The sequence below is a fragment of the Centroberyx affinis genome, unplaced genomic scaffold, assembly GCF_046629955.1.
Source record: "Centroberyx affinis isolate AG114_WGS23_722 - 3 ecotype Tasmania unplaced genomic scaffold, CSIRO-AGI_Caff_v1 ptg000698l_1, whole genome shotgun sequence".
Lineage (NCBI taxonomy): Eukaryota > Metazoa > Chordata > Actinopteri > Beryciformes > Berycidae > Centroberyx > Centroberyx affinis.
The window spans coordinates 62,646-79,671 of NW_027279317.1; the positions used below are offsets into that span (position 1 = coordinate 62,646).

Sequence of the window (17,026 nt, forward strand, 5' to 3'; positions counted from 1 at the left end):
GACCTGTGCTGCCTCCTGCGACTCAAAGTGTGAGGGCTGTGACACGTCCTCCACCCCCTCGGCAGTCCAGTTAACTGTGGTTGAATAAAGTGGCAGCTCCCTGCTAGCACGGACGGCACGTGTTCACACCATGCGTGGCTCTCCATAGGCCTGCCTATCTGAGGGCCACAAACAGCAATGACGACGACAACAACAACAGTGTCGACACCTCATGTTTGTTGACAGGTTCTTCCCTGTGGCCATTTTCATAACTGTCAGGCCTCTTTCATCTCCAGCGAGAGAGCAAAGTCAAGCTGTCAGCCACATGGAGACTTTGTCAAAGCAATTGATTTGGTATTCGGTGGAGAAAAGTAATCGTAATTTAATTAAATGTTACTGTCTGGCAGCCATCAAGGGAGGGAGCTTCCCATCCAACTGATCACCCATTCTGGGAATTTGTAATATTTAGATTGTCTCATTATTATGTGTTGTAGACATTAGGCCTATCAAATGTAAGCAGTAGATGATGAACCACTACAGCCTATGATCCTGCCCCTCGCTTAAAAAGATGCATTGCGTGTGTATGCTCACTCACAGGAGTGCACATGCATGCAAGTGGACACGCGCACGCACACACACATGCCTTTTGTCCTTGGCCCTGTGTTCAGTGGAGCTGCTCTAAAAGTGCCCACTTCAGCTCCTCAGTTCCTCCGTGTCGCAGACCTGGGCGGGGAGCCAAGAGCTTACAGTGGAGAGAGAGACACATCTCACCTCTAGAAAACCCATCTTCCTAGGCTTCCACTGCCATGAGGTCCTCGCTGCAGCCATGCTGCCCATAAACTATCTGCTCCTCGTCTAAATTCACTTTAGAAAGAGGACCAATGACCCCTGACCAGTTTTTCGATGCTTCACTAGGTTTAAGACAATCACAGAGCACTTCAGCAGGCTATTAGAAGCACTGTGAGCTCTACAACTCTCAGTGAAAATAGCAAACTGGTAGGATCACAGTAGTGAAATAAAAAGCCAAATAAAATTAATTATGGCTAATTAGATGTAAGCCAAAACAAGTCTTAAGGCTAAAGAGAAAAGGTTCCCATGAGAAACTGGCAGGGTAGAGAGAGATAAGTGCAGGATGTATGCAACCCTGGAGGGTGATGGGTCAATTTGGTGTTAAGGAAGGTTAAGTTAATGCTAGAGGTGTTGGGGTGAGTCAACGCTAGAGGCGCTGATGGTGTGTATGCCACCATGGCTGGCTGGATGCGCTCCACATTCTGAACTCTGAAGTGAGCCGAGTCCCGCCGGCTTCTCCCCGCCTCGCCGTGAGACATTTGGCCTTTGTGCGACAGTCATTAGCGCTGCCTTTCCAAGGTTGGCCGTGAGCCCAGAGCCTGAGGGAAAACCGTGTTACCCTCCATGGCCATCAGGGGCAGAGTGTTTCTATTTTACACACAAACACAAAGACCAGCATCACCACAGGACTGGATGTTATGAGGATAGTAGTAGCCATGGCTGTTTATACATGGCTATTGTTTGTTCAAAGAATACAATTTTCCTTGTTGATGAAACATTGCCAATATGGCTACAAACTGCAATGGCAATTAATTCTTCTTGTCTTCTTAAAATGTAGCAAACAGCCTGCCTGTAGTCTCTCTATATTTACTTGCTCTGCTAAGATTGCCATTATCTTGTAACACAGATCACAATCAATACACACCGTTTGTTACAAAGACAACAAATGGCACCTTTCTAAAGATGATTAGGGACAGTAGACAGTGGAAAACAAATTGAAAGTGGAACTGCTCCTTAACTTGTCAGTTCCATATTGCTATAAAGCACTTTAGAAGAAGAGACACATCATAATCAGAATTGCCTATCTGCCTATTACTTTGGAAAAAGAGGGAGACAGGGAAAAAAAAAGAGAAAATGCTAAGTACACATGAATGCTGACAGAAGCCTTCTCTACAGTTCTACTCTAATTTAACTATAAAAAACAGAACACAAACAATGCTGGGGACAAAAGTGTCATACCATGCCAGATGATTGCATCCTTCATGAACAAACACTTTGATGGCGGTCTTATAAATCAATTTCCACATTAGGAAAAAACACAAAAGGCGTCAGCACTCCAGAGATGCTATATAACAGTGTGGTCTGTCAGTCGGTCTTAAATAAGTGTCACATAAGTTGTCCATGACATTTCATCTTGTGACAAGGTCAAAACACAAGGTGTTTTATTGAACCCTTGAGTATAAACACTAGAGACCACTTTGAATGCCACAGTCTAAACATGTTGACCACACACACATGTTGCTCATTAGACTGGTAACTAATCCATGTGTTGCTTGTACAGAAAGCCACATACACGCCAGGACTAATTAGCTACAAGTTAGCCCACAAGGTGAGAGGTTATGCATTTGTACGGCTAAAAGCGTCTCCTTCTTAGATTCAGCTGGGGCTACCTTGCTCATCAGTGGGTGGATGTGGTGTGCTGGACCTGGCTCTGTGGGGGGTGCTCCTAGTTAATAATGTAGCCAATCCATACAGCACTGGGACCAAGCCTGAGCCTGGCAGTAGGCCTTACACAACAGGCTCTGACAACGAATTGTAGTGGCTGCTGCTGGAGACTGTTGTATGGCCCTCCAACAGAGAATGAGGAAAATGTTTTCTAAAAGACCTGAGAGCTACAACCAATAGCAATGCAGAATGTTACAACAAATGGAAATTCAAAAACTACAACAATTATTGTTGTATCACAAGTAACTGTAAGAGTCCAACTCACAAAGGCGCAAGGTACTAGGGCTGCAAAGATTAGTTTATATAATTGACAAAATTTATGCAAATGTCTTGACGTGGGTTTTCGTTACGGCATCACATTATTTATACATTTTTACACTGTATGCACAAAAGATACATCTTATTAATGGTCAATAATGCAATGCGCAAAGGAAGTGCTGGGTGGCAGCACTGTTTGAAACGTCTAGCTGACCGACATGCAGCAGAGAGGCCGCAAAGTATCCCAGTTATGCTACTATATGCATCAGATAGTAATTGGTGAATAATTAGGCTACCTGGCAATCACTGACGGAATAGCTCAACTACAGACCTGAATATGTGCTGATAGCTCTGACTAGTTATGGGTAGTTAAATAATACTCTGAGAGGATAATGATAACTGAGGACTCTCACTTCCATACAAAACTTTTTCATAAAACCCAACTAAGCCATATTACTGAATAGAATTCATTAATTTCTATATTACCAACATGTAAATTATGATACTTTACATATTTTAATGAAGTTCTTCCTTTCTGCCCAAAAACAAGCAAAGGTGCATGCATTACTTTCTCCTGTTACCAGGTTTTGACATAGAGCATCTGCCACCTGCTCCTCAAAGACATGAGAACTCAATAAATGTTTGAATTTTGAGCTACTTGATTTATTTTTCTTTTTGTTATGGCTAATCAAACTAAGACAATATTCATGAGAAAAAAACAGCCACTGATTAAATAAATTACCAAAATGAGTGTTGCAGCCCTATGACACTTAACTGCCACATTTAATAGGCAGGAATTTATCAACTACACATTTGAATTCAGATCGCCAAAGTGCTCAAATTAGGATACTCACAGCACTTGACTGCAGAGCAGCAGAGCATTATGAGCTATAAGGAAATGTCACCTAAGCACGGCTGACAGATCTGCCCAGTCTGATCTGTCAAGGAAGTGGAGCTGGCCTCGTTCGTGATGCCCGCCGGGGCCAGACTGGCAGCAGACAGAGGCGTAAACCATGCCCCAAAAAGACTGACTTACTGCAGGTAATTAGCCTGTGATACCTTCACTTGGCTTAGCACCTCCAGAGAAGAGGTGGAAAGTAACTAAGTACATTTACTCGAATACTGTACTTAACTACAATTTTGAGGTACTTGTACTTTACTTGAGTATTACCATTTTATGCTACTTTATACTTCTACTCCACTACATTTCAGAGGGAAATATTGTACTTTTTACTCCACTAACTTTATTTGATAACTTAAGTTACTAGTTACTTTGCAGATACAGATTATTAATACAAAATATAATCAACTAATAAATTGTGATGCATTATTATAGATTACTGTAAGCTACCCAGCAGTATATAAAGTAGTGGAAATCAGCCCCACCTTTTCCAGCTGCAACATTAAAGTGATGCTTACACATTAATGCATCGATAATTATAATTCAATAATATAATATATACTGTATTATTCTGAAATGGGCCATTCTGCATAATGAGTATTTTTACTTTTGTTGCTTTAAGTACATTTTGATTACTTTTGATACTTTTACTTAAGTAACATTTTGAATGCAGGACTTTTACTTGTAACAAAGTATTTTTATACTGTGGTATTTCTACTTTTACTTAAGTAAAAGATCTGAGTACTTCTTCCACCACTGCTCCAGAGGTAAGTAGGGGTGCAACAGCAGAGATTTTGATGGTATGATTATAGTCATAGATTATAATCATCAATACTGGGAAAAAATCATGGTTTCACAGTTTTCAATTATGCAGTAATTTATTTATTTACACTAAGGATGGGAACAATCAAGAGAGCATTTTATAATATACTGTTTTATTGTATTTTTTTCACATTTCTTTTGGATTGTGCAAAGAAAATGTATTGTATATGGAAAACACATTTAAATATGGAGGAGAAACAAGTATGTAGTTGCCTTTTAGAATTCACAGTAGCTGCCTTTTGAAAACAAAAGCTAATTATTACACTAAATGACTTCTCACGACTCACACACAGTCCTGCAACAAGAAACATTGGAATACTTTTGCAGCAGTACTCACATTCCTCTTTGTTGATGCTGACTTATGTTACATTGAAAGCCCAATTATTAGCTTACATTGATATCTTTATTTTTTATTTCCTACCAGCTAATGAAACCAACGTTTCATTAAGCACATTTCCACCAAGCTAAACATGTTTCAACTTAAAGTTAGTTTCGTTTATTGATTTGACTATGCAGGAATGTAAGACGATCTCAAAGACGATATAGCAAGTTAGACCATTTGGCGGCCACTTTTTGTGAGCATGTATTGCAAATCAGATACCAGTCTTCTATTCAAAATGCTCCCATGCTGCTGATTTAAGGTGCTTTTTTGGTGGATATAAAGCTGAGATGTTGTTTCCTCTGTTAATTGTTTTGAGTTTTGATAGATTAAATCTCGTGCAAAAGCAAGGAAAGAACTGTAGACATAGATACCGTAGCTTTTAGAAAACGGTGGTGTTTTAACATGCATTTATTAGTGACACTGTTTAATTACTGCATCCGTAAAGGTGACGCCCAGGGTGAGTATGCCACCGCAGGGAGTGATGGCCAATTAGGCATAACCACCATCTGCCAGGGCATCACTTGGGGTTTCAGTACTGGCATTACCAAAAAGACTGGAAGAACCGGTTGTGCTTTTATCACACTTCTTACACTCAGAGATCACTGGCAGACAGCATGCTGATGCCTACTGAGTATTTCATAGTGATTCTTGTTTTACAGAGCAGGGGCATGTCATGACAAATTGAGACTTATCAGAGACCAAGATGCCCTTGAATCAGACAGGCTGTAAAAAAAAAAAAAGATAATGAATGTTGAAACATTCGGCTGTGTCTGAACACGCCCAGAAAACTCCAGTGACAGGGATTAGATCAGCAGTTTTACACGCTCTTTACCACACTTGAGAAAACACAGTCTGGGATTTTCTTTTACCCCTTCGGCAATAAATGCAGTGTGCAGCAGTTTTACTTGCAAAAATGTTGAAGTTTTGTTTACCACTTCATTGTGGAAATTTTGTTGCTGGTCTGAGATTAGAGCAACCTTTTCACTTAACTCATTTCCCATAGCAAGCATTCCTCCCTGTCAGAGGAGCTGATGAGTCAGGGTCAGAGACTGGAGGATTAGCTGCGAGAGCGTCCTCTCTACCTGCCAGGTAATATGTTCTGGCACCTACATGACTCACTACTCAGCACTGAGAGGTCTTCTTTCACTAATAAAGACAGAAGGGACAGTTTTCCTTTGCATCTTCACTGTAGCTCTCCTTATTTCCAAGCCGTGTTTCGTCTCGAGAAGGACACTGTGTGATGTTCATGGTGGGGAGCTGCTGTTCAGCATGGAAGAGCGGGATGAAATTCAAGCTCCAAGAGTTTTCAGTAAAGATTGTGCTCGTACCTGAGAGGTACGCATGTGACTTTACTCATTTCATCCAGAAGCCAACATTCATTACAGCAGCCAGTATGGAGCTGAGGCTCCTGTGCAGTTATCTGAGGTGCGTTTCTTGATAGAAGACTTCAGTGGCAGATAACAGAGTTTCCTCTTTGGCACATTGAGACTTGGGTGACATGATACAGAGGGATTGGTGACAGTGACGCTTTGGTCATGGACAACTAAAGGGATATGAACAGAGATCAGGTATAAAAAAAGCATGTTATGGCACTAGTGGTGGCACAAAACCTTACAAGAGCAAACAAGACAAAAGGTCTTTTGTGTCCTTAGGCCAAGAAAACCCACAAATACACATGACTGAGGCTATAGAGTAAGAGCCTTTTTAAATAATTCAATAAATATCCCCCTCTTATGAGAATGGAACATTACAAGAGCTTAGGCTAACATCTAAAAGCTAACGGTGATGCTGTAAAAACAATGGTAATGTTGTTTAAACACCATGTCATGTGTCAGAATGATGCAATGCATATGAATAGTGAATACTGTTTATCCTTTTTATGGGGAAACCTTCATAACAGCTCATTGCTGTTGTAATCTTTTATGTAGGCCAGACCTAGACGGTACACACCTTATGATCTAGGTCACATAACCAAGAAATATTATCAGTATAAGGTATTAACCAATAAAGATTTCTACTGAATAGGAGACTGAGGATGTTAAGAACGCAAATGCTGGGTGAGAAAGGGGAAAAGAAAAAGAAAAAGAAAAAAATAATAATAACAGGAGCTTCTGACCTCTAGCTGTACCCTCAGTGAATATTTCACGACCAGTGCTCATTTTTGACGGGTGAATCTGTCAGTGGTGGAGACAGCTTCAGACGTTTGAATCTTTAAACAGAGGAAACTGTCCGACTGGGTTTCAGCAGACAGCAGTAACGCAGAGCAAAGGGAGAGCAAGCAGGAAGCTGGCAGGAAGCTCTTGACTCGGGGAGGAAGAAGAGGAAGAGATGTCAGGGGCAGGGTGTCGCTGCCGCTGTGCTAATCTGATGTTTCTAACGGGGCACCCAAACCTGGAGGGCAGCAGCACTGCTGACACAGCGCTGCCTGCATCCAGAGAGGAACTTCTCAAACAGGAATCACAAAGGAGAAGTTTATTTCCTGTTATGACCCCACAAATGCAACACTTAAAAGGCAGACCATTAAAAATCATTGGCCTTTAAGTTGCTCGGGCTCACTGGCTTCTGTCCAGTATCACTAAATATTGACTTGAATAATGGACAACCTATAAGGTATTCCGCCAGAGATGCAAATTTCTAGTTTGGGTTTCTTCCTTTGTGTGAGACAGCCAGGTTACCATGTGTGGTTTTATCTAGGGCCCGATGGAATTAGGCTACTGAACATATGCTACAGATTTCCATGGCAACAAGAGCGGGGGAATCTGGAATCATGTCAGTTGCAATGCCAATAGGCTACATTTTTTGCTGCATCAATGCTCTGTTTTCCACAGTAAGCCACAGTGTGAAGGAAAGCATGTGTGCCAAATCCATTCTGTTGGCTTGGGGAATGTCCTGACGCGGCCCTCTTCATCAGACAGGCAACAGCAAGGGAAGACGCGCTGAAATAATTCAGACATAAACACGGCGAGTGAGCATGCTGGTCGAATCCAAGTGGACCGGTTTTAATCCAATTAACGGGAGGAGAGCCAGTGGAGTGGAGCCGCGATAAACGCCATCATCCATCATGCTGGGACAGTCAGAAACACTGGGATCGACTCAGGGGAGAACAGACACCGACTTTAAGGGCTGAAGACTCCCAAGGCCATACGCAGCGTAACACACTCGCACTGAGTGGCTGAGATAGAATAGGCTATATTGCTAAGGCACGGAAATCCCATTGTCGCCTTAAACAATAATAGCATTTGGATAAATACTGCACTGAGCTGGCATCAAAATAGAGAAAGGTTGATGATACCATGTTTATGAAACATCATGGCTCACACAACCAAATCTCTTTTGTGCATCTTTGTTTGGTGAGTGGGTTTTTTCTTGAGAGAACCTTAACAGTCAACGTACTGATTCAGAACACACAAACACTTCCCAAAGTCAATAGGTCAGTGCTGGATGAAAACAAATTGAAAGTACCCAAGGACAGGGCTGTTCGTGCCGTCTCCAAGCTGAGAATAACAAGGCAAAGAAAGTGTTTTATAGGACAATATATTGGAGAATAAACTCTGTATGAGAATGGCTGAGGTTAAGCTGGGCTCATAGTGCTCTGTTGTTTCTATATTTCATGCTCTGTCACGGCTCAGCAAGGCTTGCCTAACCTCGTTAGGCTCACACAGAAGCGTGTGAGTTTGTGTGTGTGAGACAGAGTGAGTGTGTGTGTGAGAGAGTGAGTGTGTGTGTGAGAGAGAGAGGGAGGGGGGGAGAGAGAGAGAGAGAGAGAGAGCAGGATAGACAAGAGAGCATGTTCTAAGTACTACTGCACACTGTTTCTAAAAGCTTTGTTGTGAGAGTATACTTGTGTGTGTGTGTGTGCGCGCACGTGTGTGTGTGTGTGTGTGTGTGCTCCCAAAAGCAATGGATTGAAATGGTGTGTATATTGTCTGTGCGTGTCTGCATGTGTCTATGTGCTCAGCTGACTGAGGCTGGAGTCTGATTGGCGATGGAGGCAGAGGCTTGTTGCTATGGGGATGCACATCATGAACACAACGGAAGAGTCTCCTGAAAAAACAAAAGGAGTTTACTGTATGATGCAAAACTGCACTGACAGTGGGAGCTACACTTAAGTTTCATTCCTACACGGAGCTACGGTTGATGGAATCATGCTGTAGAGTGGGCTAAAACCAGCCATGGCTAAATTTTAAAACTCTAAAAGAGTAAGCAATAGAAGCCATGACGGCCTTAACTGTTAAATGGGGGGCAACTGCAAGGAAAGCATTGACAGCGACAGGCAGAAGTCAAGAAAGATGAAAGCCCTCCTGGAGACCGATGCTGAATAAATAATGACATCCATTGTGGGGAAATTTGACCGGGCCCTCTGAAAATCAATAACTAACAACCGGACCATGATGCCCTGAGTGACTCAGCAATAACTTCAATACACTGGAAGCGGTCGATATCAACTGCCTGTTCTTGTTCTGGGAGACATGACACACAGAGCTACAGGAAAACTGGAAACACTTCTAAACAAGTCTCTGTGAGAGCTGTTGAAAAGATCATCTGTTGGGTTACTGGAAGAAAATTGCTCAATTATCAAAACTCTTGGAAGAAGTGGACATGCAAACTGAGCTTCTTACAAACTGCTGATAAGCATTTCACACTGCTGACAATCAATGATTCAGAAGGCAATGACTCTTACCTTTGGGACAACGGATTACTGTAGCAGTCTAGCTTGGAGATAGCTGAACACAGCTTTTTAATACAGTCAATACTGAGAAAGTCTTTCAATAAACAGGAATAGCAAGCCTCTTCCATTAATAGTTGGCCCTATCAAAAATAAACCTAGGCTATTTCTCTACTACTCAACACTGCTGCTAGCCCTATACAAGGTCCAATTGTTGCTTGGAGAAATCACTTGTAGGTTTTATGTTCCAACAATTTCAGACCATCACATTTTGAGGAAGCTTCTATCATCTGTACAGCAGAGGCTATCTGTTGGTGGACACTTTGCCCAGGTCAAACATTTTGCACCTTGCCTTCCAACAAAACTGACAATGGGTTGGAATCAAAGGTTTCTGGAAGCCATACGGCATGACGGCAAAACTCATATTTTAAAACGCCCTTGGGCTGGTTTTCATTGGGCTCACGGAGGTCAGGTCAATCTATCTGTCCAGGCAATCCACTCAGCAGTGTCTAAAATGTGGCACATACTGTACAGCTGTGCTACGAGGAACCAAGGGGGGTGGGATTTCAGTTTACAAATCCGGCTTAGCCAGATTTCGGTGCATCATAGGAAAACATCAAAATGCAGCCTTTGATTAGATAACCTTTGATGAAACAGTGGATTTCATTCATAACTGTGAGGTTATTGAATCCTCTGTGAGCTATTCTTAAAGAAAGACTGAATGTGAAATACTAGTCCACAGTACGTGCGACAGAAGTAAAAGTGTCTCAAGTGAGCAATGCCAGTGAATAGTGTCAGATTACAACACAAAGCACCACCTGAGCGACTGGAGGCAAAGACAACACCAACATAAGAGGATCTGCAAAATGAAGCCTTCTGACATTTGTACACTCACAGCTCAAAGCAACGGCATCCCCAAGTAATACAACCCTATGGCCCATTTCTCCCTCGGCTTCCCCACCAACTGGCCATGCCAGCCAGCCCTGCTCTGTGTCCCAGGTGCACTCAACTGAGAGATGTGTTGGCACCCGGCTGCTTAGACAGTGTTGGCTCTTACCTGCGCTCTCGGTGAGGCAGCGGGTGCTGCTGCTGACGCGTGATGAAAGTGGTGCCCCAGACCGGACTGCTGTGGCTATTCCTGAGCCAGCCCATGGGGGGTGACGATGGGTAGGGGGTGCTGCGGAAGCCATGGTCCGACTCAGTCTCCGCCGTCAGAGACGAGGCTGAGCTCCCCATCGCCACAGCGACAGGAAAATGCTCTCTGAATGCAGTCTGATGGGGGGGACCTGGGTTCTGCTTTTTGCCCCAAAAAGCTGACAGAGGGCCCACAGTTGTGTTCAGTCACAGGTACAGAGATTGGGGAGGGAGTTACGAGGATGTTTGGGGCACAAGTGTAACCCTTATCAGATGTATCTGCAGTAAATCTGCTGCTGACAACTTTCTACTTCAAAAAGGGATGAATTTCTTCCCACAAAACAACTTTGAGGGTACTTGAATAAAAAGGAATCTAATAAAATGGCAACAACAAGGAAATCAAAGGTGAGGCTACTCAAAAAATAAGTGCAACTTGCAGGTGGCTAAGTCTGCAGATCAAGGTGGATTTCCCACAGCGAGTGGGGGAAGAAGTACTCAATCCAAACTGTAATTGGATGCCCTGAGCACGGATTCCAATTCAGCAGTCAGTCTCGGAGAGGGAAAAAAATACACTTTCCTCTCAGCAGAGGTTTACAATTCTCTCCGTTATAGACTTCGAGCTTTCTGTGTTAACACTCTGCACCATGTCTTGGATAGTGCCACTCATAATTCCTCCTGCGTTGCTTCCGACACATCTCCCCAGTCTGTGCAGTCGGTCTCATGCCTGGTTCCTCTGTCCTTTGCACATGCTCAGAAGATCAGGGAGAGCAGGAAGAGGTGCGTGCAGCGGTAATTGGGTTCACCATCAATCAGCATCTCTGCAGCCAAACAGTACACATCCGGAAGGTTTGGGGTTTAAAAAGTGCAAAACAAAAAACACTAATCCATCTAAATATAAACTGCACAGTATGTGGACTGGTTGTGGTTAGAGCTGAAGCCTGAAAAAATCCTCATATCCAGGACGTCACATTACCGACATGGTCAACAACAACAATGGCACTGACTTGATCTTGATGGAATGTCTTGATGGAATAAATCAATAAAGATATATATATCTGCAGAATTATTTAGAAGGCGAGCCATGTAGAAACTGAATGCATTGCAGTTCCTGGGCAGGGTGTTGGCACACTACAAGTACGCCAATATCCAAGTCTCATCTTTCAGATATCCCGTCTGACTAGCAGCTGCTGTGGAGGTTTACCAGGAAAACACCTCGCTGCATTTCTCACACTGGATAAAACCTCATCTTTGAATCACTCGGGATAGCCTTTCTGAGAGATTACACCACTTCTGACATTTACAGAATTTCAACAACAGGGATTGTCATAACATTTCCACTTAAATAAATTACTCGGACTTTGGAATCTAACCTGAAGAAACCCCCAGATGTCGGGAGGTGTTCGTTTACGCATAGGGTTTTAAAAAGGAGCAGCCCTTTAAACTTCAGCAGATCGCCTTGGCATGAGAAATGTTTACCGCTCAACAACAAGTTCTGTGTACTATCCGACAAAATACCCAAGAGGAGTGCTCCGTTTCAGGCTGTGGTGCTCTGCCAACGCAAAGGACGGGAGGTGATCCTGGTTTCCGCTGTCTGGGAGAGAGACGGCTTAATTTCTGTCTGATCCCGCTGATGAGGCCGGCCAGTCTACTTCACCAACTTGCACTCGGGTCTATTTGTACTTGCCAGCCTGTCATAGCAAGTCTCTACAGGCGAGGCAGCTGAAGAAAACAACTATCATCCCGACAAAGGTGCCAATTGAGGCTTCACCACGTTTGCATGCATGTTGATAGGAGCATCGATAGCCCGTATAACCCTGAGGCAAAGCGTCTAGCGCGAGCGATATCCCGTGGCTTTTATTATTTTCTCTTAAAGGCTTCGATACATTTAGGATCAACGTACCGGCCGTTATTATTGAGAATAACGCATAGCAGAGAACAAATAGGCACAGAGCTACAGTTTAGGCTTGCAGGTTCATGTAATGTTACATGATAGTGAATAATCACTTATAACGCAAGCGCATTTGGGCTTTCAATTTACTAACAGCACTGCAAAGCATCACTCGTATAAAGGTATATTTAATCTGTCCGTTTCCAGACTAACTCGGTAGCTGACTAGCAGTATAGAGGCCAGGACAGTATCATGCAAGAAGCGAATTAATAGGCTCTAAAAAACGTGAAAATAGCCAAGAATGTCTCATCCAGGAGGGGAACTCAGTCGCAAATTTCACCGTCTTCCGCCGGGTCCATTCAAGTCTGAGCTCATCTCATATTTCCAGCGTTTAGGCTGTAGATGCTGAGCCTTGTTGTCTTATATTAGGAGACATCCTCGCTCCAGTCCCGTTGTCGCCTTGGAAATAGCCCTACATGACTACCCATAGTGCAGGACTGCTCCGTCATAGACTCCCAGTATATCTTTCCATCTGGGGCTGTTATCGGCCCATTATATATTCTATTTTTTCCCACGAGCTTTAATTCTCCCTCTCTGATGGCCAGAGTGCAGTGGACGAGGATGCAATCTCTTCCCAACAGCGGATTACTGGCGTGTCAGCAGCGCGCAGGCGCACTGGCCTGCCGACCAGAGGAACGCTGGAGGGCTGCGTTCAAGAGATTTAAATAAACCTCAACAAAGACTCCGACCCGTAGAGGTCTCACTCATTAATGTGAATGGCATGATAGAGTGATGAATAACAGTGATGAATATCAAATGCAGTCTAGACAAGAAGAAGAGTCTTGTTCCTGGAAAACACTTGGCAATAAAACACTTCCCACCCTTTACACGTCACTCTTACACAAGTGTCTATTAGCCCCAATCTCTTCATATCACCTTAATCTGTTGGTTCCTTGAGGACAGAAGGCTAACACAGTCTTTATAGTGTGTGCCAGAGGAGGCAGCGAAGGGTTAACTGGAAGACAGTGGGTGACTGCAACACTCATCATTGCTCAACTGTCCCTTCACATTACTGAGATAAGCCTTCAGACTTCCCCTCTCCTCTCTCGCTTCCTCCTCCATGTCCTCTCTCTCCTCCACTCCCTATCACTTCGTTGACCTCATTCCTGATCTCCCACTCTGCTTCTCCCAATTCACAGAGATCACCGACAAAACAACGCATAGTTAAAGAATAGGCCTGATAATCAATGACTCACATCGCTGCATTTTTTTCTCCAATGCATCTTTCGTGACGTAGAAAGCAACGGGTTACCCATTAGCCATAAATGAGCTATACAACCATGGCAGCACAAGCTAGACTGACTGTGTGGGAGTGCAGTCAGCATATATTTGTCTGGCACTCTGCTTATCCAGGTTCACAGGGCCTGCAAGGGTGTGTTATGCATGCACAGGGCTCTCTGGAGCCTGTGTTGAGACTCAAACTGGTTCGACTAGGCCACCCTACCACTACCTCATTTCCATAGCAAAGTCTACAGTATGAAACATGCCATGGGAGTTGATCGAAACTTAGTCTAACCATAATACCAGAGCAGAAGACTGGAGCTGTAAAGAATGTCTCTGTTACGCAGGCACAACCAGTTTCTTAACAGTTGACTTAAAGGCATTTATTATAAAACTGGAGTCAAGCCACCATTCAACATCAACTGCAAATTTCGGTTGGGCAATCACCAGCTCCAGATACCGCAGAGTTCATGTTTAATCATGTTAAGTCAAATTTACTCATAGAGCACTTTTAGCAAAACCGCAAAACCGTGCTTTGGAGAGTAACAAATGACATACAACATTAGTGTGTAACCTCAAAAAAATATTGCCCATAAACCAGACCAAGGCAGAGGACTGTAACCCATTGTTAAGGCTGCACCTGTTTGTCTTAAGGCCACCTGTCCCTCTGCAAGTCAGCACCCCGAGAGATACACCAGCTGTCTCAGTCAGTGGGGAGAGAGAGAGAGAGAGAGAGAGAGAGAGAGCGAGAGAGAGAGAGTTTGGATTTCATATCACATTTCTATTCACCAGGGACACAGAGGATAAGAGGGGAAAGGGAGGATGTGAGCTGATTTCACGGTACAGTGTAGTCATTACTACACTCCCCCAAAATTTTCTGATTGTCACAAGCTTTTTCCCCTCAGCTGATTAACTCAAAGCGGAATACAAATGATAACCCTCTGCGAGTTCACTCCCAAATCAGCCTCCGATTACTGCCAATAGAATACACTTGTGTATTTTATTTTACAGTCCATTCTATTGGGCAAATGTGCTTTTCCACTTGGAGCAGCAGGGTGACCTATTGGATAAAAAGACCCTCCTTCAACCAGAGGAGCTGGGTTCAGGCTGCAGGTCTGCGTACACCGGCCCTGCCCAAGTGTCCTTGAGCAAGGCAGTGAATCCCTGTCGTCTCAGGGGTGCTTTCCTGTAGCTGACCCTGCACTCTGACCTACCTGGAGAGGTGTCAAGTCAAAGGAGAATTTCCCCTAAAGTATCACATTTTGTATCACAAAAATGACACAAGCTTTATGTACCACCAGGGTTAAATATATGAGCTGTTCCCCACAGAATCAAGCTAGTTATGGTGAACCTGAAAGAAAGTCTCACCTTGCGAGCCGTGTCACTGAAATAAACATTAGCTACAGTGCGGACAGATTAAAACTCTTAACAAACCCATTGAGACAGCGGGAGCCAGGGACGCCGGGGGACAATGTAAACAAAGACACTCTTATTCAATCATTTGGTTGACACTACCGACACTGTCAGAGAGCTGTGCCCTTCGTGAAGTTCAGCCAGAAGTGTTCTTACCTCAAAATACCCAGTCGGTTGAAGGGAGATTATTCCTATTTTTCAGTCGTGAGCGCGTGAACTTTTCCCAACCATCGAAAAGGATAAGTTCTTCCTGGATTGTACTTTGGCGAGCGCTAGCTGCCGGCTAACGTTACCTTTCCAGGCGTTAGCTTCGCCCTCCGGTGCATTTTCCGGACATTTGTTACCAACGCGAATATTTCCAGTTTATTTCCACTCCATCGAATATTGACGAGACTGATGCGATCATGTACGTTTACCTCAAACACCCCAGGAAGGAAGGGGAATCTCCAAGGAGCGAGGAGAGACTACACGTACGTTTTATGCGTAGTAGGAGGTGATCTGCAGGGCTCGCGCAGATCAGTGGACGTAAAATGCATTCGGGAATACGAAGAGAAAAACTTCATTTCCCATGTTCGAGAAAGCCTACATTTTCGACTAGGATATCCGGGCACGAATGTCGTCATTTTTGATAGAAAAAAATGTAAAAAAAATAATCGTTTTATGAAAATAGAGTTGGATTATAGGCATGCCCCTATTAGGAATAGACAACCTGGGTTTATTTGGATCTAAGGCTTGTCTGACTAAGAGATAGGCCTAAAATTAAAATGACTAAATCCTCTCTGTGTTTTATTGAGATATCTGAGAGGACCCTTTTTCTTTTTTTCTTTTTTTCAGATTTATCATCTTATCTTAATAACTCAGTTCATGAGGACACCCAAGTCAAATCTGAGTTCAAAATCTCAGACAAGATTGCCAAACAAACAGGATCATTCTACCTGCAGACTACCAGTGTCATCTAGTGGCACTCTGTAAAACTGACCCATATCAGTGTCAGATTTTCTGGGGCTATTGCCTAATATCTTCTGATGGGAAAAAAATGAAAAATGATCTATGGCATAAAACAGCATATTTTATATCTTTAAAAAAAATCTGAAAGTGTTCTTCAAGTCCTCTGCAAGTTTAATAAAATAAATCTTTTAAAGTGATTTTATTATCTTTGTTTATGGCATACATAATGACTTCACAGCATAAAGGAATATTATTCACTGTATGTAGGCTAAATGACTAAGCTTCGAAGTGTCTGAATGACTCACTGCGACAGCATTTTGACCTGCTTTTTGCCCTTGTCGTTTCATGAGGAAGTCTAACATATCCCATTTGATGGATGGTTTTATCTCAGGTGATCATTGCGCTGTTAACATTGGATGTCCCTTATCCATCAACTTCTGGGTTATGGGTCCATTACTCTGCTTAGGCACTACAGGTGTGAATTGAACCCCCAGTGGCTGACTATATTGTCCTGTGCCTTGGTTTATAGGCGCAACATGCAAAGAGAAATTAAGCTCTGACAGGGCTTTACATCTTCTGATTGCCAACAAAAAGTAAAATGTTGGCTTCTATTAAACAGTGATGACAATTATGATAGCCTACTACTACTACTAGGTTGCTATACTACTACTACTACTACTGCTACTGTTACTACAAATACTACTACTACCACTACCACCACTACTACTACTAGTACTGCTACTACTGTTAATTACTGCTACTATTACTATGAGTAGGCTACTGCTACTGCTAGGACTACTATTACTATTCCAACTACTACTACTGATACTACTACTACTA

At 43.2% G+C, this 17,026-nt stretch overlaps 1 protein-coding gene across 1 annotated transcript in view; it reads right to left on the minus strand.

Annotated features, from left to right (window-relative positions):
* Positions 1–10,758, minus strand: part of capn15 (calpain 15) — a 32,077-nt gene extending 21,319 nt beyond the window's left edge. Inside the window, exon 1 of the mRNA XM_071519469.1 lies at positions 10,580–10,758. Coding sequence (XP_071375570.1) covers positions 10,580–10,758 — 179 coding nt within the window. The remainder of the gene's footprint in view (positions 1–10,579) is intronic.
* Positions 10,759–17,026: the final 6,268 nt, after the last annotated feature.